This window comes from Papaver somniferum, chromosome 7 (genome assembly GCF_003573695.1).
Source record: "Papaver somniferum cultivar HN1 chromosome 7, ASM357369v1, whole genome shotgun sequence".
In the NCBI taxonomy this organism is placed as follows: Eukaryota; Viridiplantae; Streptophyta; class Magnoliopsida; order Ranunculales; family Papaveraceae; genus Papaver; species Papaver somniferum.
Window position 1 is genome coordinate 111,563,974 of NC_039364.1, and position 8,830 is coordinate 111,572,803.

Below are 8,830 nucleotides of genomic sequence, written 5' to 3' on the forward strand. Positions count from 1 at the left end.
TTTTTTTTTGATAAGGAAACAGTTTTGATACATATACAAAAGGAAACAAAAATTACATGACACTTTGCAAGAGGTAGCCCTTTTTGATGCACCCAGTTAAATTCGATGGTTGTCTTTCTTAATGTAACCTCCACCTTCTATCCCAACCAACCAAAGAACAAGCTAGTCAAGTTTCGTTCAGTATTCTAAAGTGATTGGCAATCGTAACTTCCTATCAAACACCTTGAAGATCGAGGCCATACATGTATTGGTAGATCGTGCGCGTGCAAATTTCTTATCACTATGTGAATTGTGCTAGAATCAGGGTGCCTAAATATCTAGACTAAGACTCCTAATAATTACATATTTGCACAAGAGTCAACATTTCAAGGTAAATGAGCTCCATTTTTATGTTTTTATCATTTTTCTAATTTTTTTATTTTTATTTTTCAATTTTTTTGGAATTTTTCAATTTTTTTAAAAAGATGGAGTTTTGTTTTCAATTATGGCATATTATCGTGGTATCTACTCTATACCCCCAAACCTAAACTAAACATTGTCCTCAATGTTTCAAAATATGAACAAAATTATAATACAGCATATGAAGAGGATCATGTTGAGTAGAGAAAAAGGAAAGAGAATACCCGATTTTGGCGAAAGCAATATTAGAACTCCGTTATTCAAGGCAAGAATCCAACATATGTCAGCCGAGATCATATTGGATTAGCAAAATATATACAAAAGGGAATTTAACTAACACATTATCTACAAGAAAATTTGGTTTTTAATGGGATTGGACTTTTTGGGAAAAATTTGGTTTTGATGGGAAAAAGAAAAATTTTGGTTTTTTAGGGAAACATTTGGAAATCTTTGGTTTTTATGAGAGAAATTTTTGTTTTTTGAATGGGAGAGAAAATATTTATTTATTTATTTATTTTAAAAGAAAATAAAATTTGTTTTTTTTAAAAAAAAGAAAATAAAATTTGGTTTTTGAATGGGAGCAAGCTCACTGTTGGTTTTGTGTTTGCTTTGGCTCAGCTGGTTTGAAAACGTTTGGTGAAACTGAGTCCAAAATCTCGGCCTAGAATTTGGGTACTCGGCCCACTAACGAGTTAACCTAGCGTGATCGGTTACAAGCTCATCTGGGTTTAAAAACCCAGAATACAAAATACAAGTCCAAATTAAACAAGCTCACAAAAATTAAATACAAGCCCACAAATTAAACAAACAAGCCCACAGAAATTAATTACAAACCCAACAGAAAATAAAAAGCCCAAAAATTGGCTTTAATATTACAAGCCCACAATTAAAAATTGGAAGCCCACAATTCGGGTTCTCTTAAATGGGTTACCTTTTAAGCACAGCCCAGCTGCTCTGATATTGTTGCAAAAACCCAGTTGGGCTTTGGTTCTTTTCCTTGGTGGCGTCCCAGCAGAGGAAAAACTGGTTCAGAACAGCAGGTCCAACAGCAAATGAAGTGAAGCAGATGCAGATGCAAATGCTATGCAGTGAAATGCAAAAATAACTAATAAAACTACTAGAAAAACACAGCACCAATCCCCGGCAACGGCGCCAAAAACTTGGTGGACCCGGGAAAGCGTATAAAATTGAAGCGAAATGAAACGGGCCTACAGTAATACCGCAAGTGCACGGTCGTCAGTTGTAGCTCGTGCAAGTACGGGTCGATCCACAGAGACTGGGTGTGTTTGGAGTTTCTAGCTATTTTGGGCTCTAAAATTGCTATTGTTGGGCTTTAGGTATCAAAGGGTTTTGGTAACCAATGGGTTATGATTGTGCTTTGGGCCTTTGAATACTCTTGGAATGAATTGGGGTGTTGTCTTAATGAAATGAACTGAGCTTGGGAATACACATAGTTGATCCCGAATTATCACAAACAGAGTTTCTAAGGGATGGGTTAATCGAATCTTCCAGCTTGATTGGGACTTCTTCTTTTCCGAACCCATCGAGGTTGATATATGTATTGCTGCAAGTATCAAATTCGATGTTTTCACAATGAAGTCCTACACTTGATTTCATGTCTTCATCAGAATCGTATGTATCAGACATCTCATCAAGTGTCACAGCTAGACCTTTGTTCCCAGTGTATTATCTACGATTTGGGCATTCGTTAGCGAAATGGCCAAAACCCTTACACTTAAATCACTGAGGCATGTCCTCGTCAGCGTCCCTGTTTTTAGGAGGCACACGACCGTGAGGTTTGTTTGATGACCTAGGTTTGTCTCTTGAGAACCATTTACTTCTCTTCAATAGAAGATCCCTAAACTGTCTTGTGATCAAGGAGACTGATTTATCAAGATCTTCATCTGAAAAATCATCCTCAGACTGATCATCATCAGAGACATGAACACCCTTACTTTTAGCCAGTAATTTAGTGTCCTTCTGTGCTTTAAAGGCAACATCCTTTCCGACTTTGGATGTATTCTCATGGTCAAAGATCTTAAGCTTTCCAACCAAGGTATTTCTGGAAAGAGTATCAAGGTTATTTCCTTCAACGATGGCATGCTTCTTAGACTCGTATCTAGATGGCAGCGATCTGAGAATTTTCATCACAATGTCCTTTTCAGGAATAGTCTTACCTAATGCAAAAGATGCATTAACAATTTCAGACACTTTGTGATTAAACTCATCAAATTTTTCTTCATCTGCCATACGAAGGTTCTCCCAATCGTAATTAAGGTTTTGAAGCCTAGCTTCCTTTTCATTGGAGTTTCCTTCAAATACGGTTTCTAAGATATCCCAAGCATCTTTCGACCTAGTGCAAGTAGACACATGGTATTGAATATTTGGGGCAATGGCATGTATGATAGCATTCAACCTTTCAGAATTCTGCTTTGAATCAAGAATCTCGGCAGCATTATATAAACCTATGTCTTTGGGAACGGTTCCTTCTCCAGCTGCAACAACGGGTGCTTCATAGCCATTTACTACATATACCCATGATTGAAAATCAAGCGATTGAAGAAAAGCTCACATAGAAATTTTCCACCATAAGTAATTGGAGCCATCGAAGACTGGTGGTACGTTTACAGAGATAGCAATTCTGTCCATAGAGTCAGATCGCTATAAACACGGATTTGTTAGGTCTTAAACGTGTTTGCCTGCTCTGATACCAATTGAAAAAGCGGGGGTCTAACAACACCACCCAATATTCAATTAGAAATCTGTATGGATTAACTCCTAAATACTTTGCTAGAGAATCAACTACACAGTCAGAATCAATCTAGAATAAAGTATCTCAAGGAGTTAATATCTCTCACTTGTTTTGATTAATACTCAAGCTAAGACAATAACGAGTCTTTATAATCAAACACAAGGAATAACTTGGACGGTATCTGGTGGACCCGGGTAAGCGTATAAATTAAGCGAAATGAAAACGGGCCTACAGTAATACCACAAGTGCACGGTCGTCAGTTGTAGCTCGTGCAAGTACGGGTCGATCCACAGAGACTGGGAGTGTTTGGAGTTTCTAGCTATTTGGGCTCTAAATTGCTATTGGGCTTCTAATTGTGCTTTGGGCTTAGTGGGTTTGTTTGTAACAATGAAATGGTTTTGGGCTCAGTGGGCTTTTGGATTGACTGTGAACTTATGGGCTTTTGGTCTTTAGAGTTGCACTGGGCTTTGGGCTAACAGTGAACTGAACTTGGGCTCAACAGTTCAACTGTGAATTGGGCTCAGTGTCTTTTGATGTGAACTGGGCTTTGGATTCAGTCAAGGATCTGGGCCTTTGGAAATGTAATGAATTTGGGTTCAAGTGAACTGAACTGAGCCTTATTGAACTGGTTTTAGAGCAGTAGCAGCAAACAAGGCTGGGCCTGGCAGGAGCACATCAAGGCTGGAGAAAAGAAGAGATGGCAGTGAAGCAAAGACAATGCAATAAATAAAATGTAAAGAAGCAAAGACAATGAAGTAAAGAAGACTAACAAAATAGCAAAGAAAACAAAACAAAGAACATCAATGACAGTGGAGGAAAACAAAAGTAACAAGGAAACAATGGAGGAAATGGAACAAACCAAGGCTGTTTTAGCCAAGGGAAGGAGTGTGGAGAAGGTGAAATGGTGAAGGTGAGCCTAGGCATACTACTAGAGTGGGAAGAGAACCAGCTTGCTCACAGTCACTAGTGAGCACTAGTTTCTCCCCACTGCTCAATCAATCCAATGCTTCACAGGCTTTAGCCTAACATTCACACAAAACAGTAAACAAGAGTGATGAAAGAACACTAGGATGTTGAATCCACCATTAACCTAGGGGATATTCTACTCACAGCTAAAATAGTTACCAAAGTACTAATTGTCTGATTAAAGTACAACTAATCTAAGGGCTTAACAACATTGGACAAGAGCTGCACATGATGAAGACTATCTTATTGATTCATGGTTTCATCTAGTCCTAGCATTTGAGGTTTAGAACATACATAACAAGAACATTACAGAACATGATACAAACATTACAGAAACATAACATAACAGGAATATGGGAGTGACAGCAAAGAACAAACATAACACAACAGTGGAGTTCATAACAGGAACAACACATAACAACATCACAGTGACATAAAATGGAGAAAATCAAAACATTAAAATGGATAAACAGTGAACAGCAAAATGAACATTTAACAGAACTAAGTTCTGGACGCCGGCTATTCCAGGCATAAAACCTCACACACAAACCCACAGTTCCCTTTTATACCCAATACCCAATTTAGGGTTTATAGAAAAATACCCAAATTCAAACAGTGAAATTAGGTATATGATTTACCTAATTTTTGACAGTACAAATTGAACCCATAACTAATTCATTGCTTCTCCTAACAGAAATTAGGGTTTTCTATAAAAATCCCAAAAATTGAGAAATTAGGGTTTCGTAAAATCTTACTTTGATGGCGCAATTTCTTCAATAAATCGCTGACCCATCCTTCCTCTGACTTCACTTCTCCTTCCCATGCCTTTTCTAGCTTCGATTGATAACATGCAATCATTCTCATCAATTCCACACGTCACTGAAATCGTGTGATGTTGATGAAGTTGATTGAAAGTTACCATGTGCGGTAGGTGGTGGTGATGATAAAGAAGGTGGTGTGGTTGTGGCAGAGTTGGTAGCAGGTGAGGTATGGTGGTGGTGGTAGGTCTGCAAATGAATGGGGGAGAAGAAGAAAGAAAGAGGAAAAGAATGGGTCGACAGTTTAGGGTATAGGGTATCCGTTTTTAGGGTGTTGAGCGGGATCATCAAAGTTAGATGTTGGCGAAGCTGAGCCACTGGAATCGAAGCTGGTAGGTGAATCGGACGGCTCCGCCTGAAAAGGCTGGTAAAGACCGTCGGATGTCTTGATACAACGAAGTTAACGGCGAAGATCGAGGATAGGTGTTGAAGTGTTAAGCGGAAGTATCGAGATTTGATGCGCATGCAAAGAAGCGACCGTAGGATCTAAATGTGATCTAATCTGAACGCTTGGAATTTAGGCACTATGGTGTTTTGCAGGGACTTCAGATTTTGATGCACGATGAAGAAGCGACCATTGGATGATGAGATGGATCCAATCTAACGGCTGAGAATGGAGGCGGGTATGGATATAGAAAATGGGTTTGGGTAAGGGTTTTGGGCCTTGGGTATGCCAAGCCCATATCTTCTTTAAGAACAATTCTTCCTTCTTGAGCCCATTCCTAGCTTTTTGGTCTTGTGCGCACCATTCTTTGCGGCTTCCTTGCGTAATTCTTCCCGGCTTTTCACTACTTTTCTGCTCTTTTCGCTCCGCGACTCATCCGAACTTCATTTATTTTCTAAAAATGCAAGATTAAGTAAGAAAAATATTTATTGTTGAAAACAATGAAAATAAAGAATATGGGATAAAATGTAGAATTAATGCACAAAAGATGAGTTAAATGCCAAGAAAAATATATAAAAATATGCACTTTTTAGCACTCATCAGTATCAAAAACCAATATCCAAGTGTTAATCAATGAAATCAACAATCACAAGATTGGATCTCTAATTGATTAAGCTTTAACGCACAACCTGTATTATTTCAATTATATAAAATATAATGCGGAAAAGAAATAACACAGACACCAGAGATTTTGTTAACGAGGAAACGGCAAATGCAGAAAAATCCCGGGACCTAGTCCAGATTAGATACACACTGTATTAAGACGCTACAGATACTAGCCTACTACCAATTAACTTCGGACTGGACTATAGTTGAACCCCTATCAGTCTCCCACTGATACAAGGTACAGTTGCACCTCTACGCCTATGATCCCAGCAAGATACTACGTACTTGATTCCCTTTGCTGATCTCACCCACAACAAAGAGTTTCTACGACCCAAAATCGCAGGCTTTGATAATAAACAAATCTGTCTCACACAGAAAAGTCTATCAAAAGGATAAAACTGTCTCCCACAGATAAACCCTAGGTTTTGTTCCGTTTTCTGATAATAACCAAGGTAATCAGGAACCAATCAATCAATCCGGTCTTATATTCCCGAAGAACAGCCTAGATCAATTGATTACCTCTCAACAATCTTCTTGAATACACAAGCGATTATCAAGGAATCACGAACAGTGAGACGAAGATGTTCGTGACTTCTTTATCTTACCTATCGGAGAAACAAGTTCCCAAGCCAATCAAATCGATTGTACTCGTACGATAGAAAAGTAAGATCAGATCACACAACTATGATAAAAGTAGTATCGGTCTGGCTTCAAAATCCCAATGAAGTCTTTAAGTCGTTAACCCGAATTTGAAGAAGAAACTCAAGGGTTAATGGAGATCGACTCTAGCGAGCGCACTAGTATCACACAGACGTGTGGGGATTAAGTTTTTCTCTAGCTAGATGTCTCCTATATATAGCCTTTCAAATCAGGGTTTTTGCGTAGATATTAAGCAAACTCTATTCACCGTTAGATGAGACCTGTTTTAGATTCAAGCTAATATTTCTCAACCGTTAGATCGAAAAACAAAGCTTGTCAAACACACTTGTTGTGAACGTTTTCCAGGTTCATGAAAACTGGCCCAAACGTGTACACTTATGTTGGTTCAACATAGTAACCAAAAGGCAACCATATGAGCTTCTCATATTGACCTGGTTCCTCATTCATCATAACTAGTTCACTTGACTTCAAAGAACTAGTTAGAGAGTCATTCAATTGCTATGAGATCTTATGTAACTACACAAGATACAATTGAAGTAGATGATTCGATTCGATTGAATCGGCTCAATGAACATTATAGCCACGGTTTGCATTAATCATTCCTTAGTAATTTAATGTTTATGTTCAGAGCACATCTTTAGATCATAACCTCTTAAGTTCACAAATAAGTTCGCGGACTTAAGCATCGGTTTGAGTTTTCCAAAACTCAGCAGAAAATCTCGGGAAGACAAGTTCCACTAGTTCGCGGACTTAACAACAAACGAGTTATTTGGAAATCCAACAGCAATTTTCGGTTTGAAAACTTCTGTCAGTTCGCGGACTTGGCAAGCCAATTCCACAATCCTACCGGTTTCTCTTACTCAACAAAGTTCAGAGAATTTCGGTTCAAGGAATACATGGTTATGTAATCTAAACTCTCATTTCAATCATTGAGACATTCTCAGAGAACGCTATCCCAACCGTTATTCACAGATCGTTTTCACGTCAGAGAAATTCTCAACTTAGTGATTGAAAGATGAAGATAAACCTAATCAAAGCAAGATGCTTTACCAACACATGAATTTCGAGAAAAAAGATAAGCATTGAATACTCAGCTCGAAATATCAAATGTGTTTGATCTAGTCTATATAGCATACGACTTTTGTCTCATAAGAAGTAGGAGATAAAACAGATAGACTTTTGAGTGATAGATAAGTTCAAGTCTTCACATGCCTTTTTGTTGATGAAGTTCCACGGTTCCTTGTACAGATCTTCGTCGTTGTCGTTGAATCGCCATGAAGTCCCTGAGCTTAACTATACTTTTCCTATCCTAGTCCGAGACTTAGATAATAGGCTAGAAATCAAGACTTATAGTTTTGATCACTAACATTGACAAACATGCTTGATATAGCAACGCATGCGAGGTTGACCGAGCTATGCTCTAACAGTTTGCATGGATGGTTCAACCCCGGAACTATTTGCTCCTAGCTTGTCATGCTTCTAATGAGACTGTGCAACTTTATCAGTTCTCTCGTTGGGCTCAATATCATGGGTAATTCGATCAAATTAAGCTAATTATCGATATGGCTTCATAAATACTGACATCGAACTCGTAAAGTTGTCTGAAATTGGTGATACTCTTAGGTATTTGGGTGAATCAAACAAAGAGAAGGTAAAAACAGGTGAGGTAGTCGGTGGCAGTGATAAAGTCATTGGGTGATGATACCAGGGACCTGCAAGAGACCTGTGAGTTCGAGTCGTTTCTATGCAAATATTATGTTTATCCAAACATTCTCTCTATAGATGATTGTATATTACTCTGGTCTCTCTGTGTTAGAATGCGGGCATCCAACTCAAAACCAATTGGCAATGAGTGGAGAGACCCTAAGAGATTATAAACTGCAGGATCTTAGATACCCAGACAATGTGGGATTGATAATCTCAACAAGCCCCCTCACGTGTAGCCTCGTTGGGTCTAACACGTGGACAATTTAATCGGATGACGCAGAATAAAGGCGCGGTCAAACGACTCGTCGAAAAATAGCCTGCTCTGATACCATGTTAGAATACGGGCATTCAACTCAAAACCAATTGGCAATGAGTGGAAAGGCCCTAAGAGATTATAAACCGCGGGATCTTAGATACCCATCCAATGTGGGACTAATAACCTCAACACTCTACGTATCCAAAAGCTATTTTTCTAAT

The 8,830-nt window shown here is 38.6% G+C and overlaps 1 protein-coding gene across 1 annotated transcript in view; it reads left to right on the forward strand.

Annotated features, from left to right (window-relative positions):
• Positions 1–8,181, forward strand: part of LOC113293388 (mitochondrial pyruvate carrier 1-like) — a 22,830-nt gene extending 14,649 nt beyond the window's left edge. The window contains exon 4 of the mRNA XM_026542043.1: positions 8,074–8,181. Within this exon, the coding sequence (XP_026397828.1) occupies positions 8,074–8,181 (108 nt within the window). The remainder of the gene's footprint in view (positions 1–8,073) is intronic.
• The last annotated feature ends 649 nt before the right edge of the window (positions 8,182–8,830 follow it).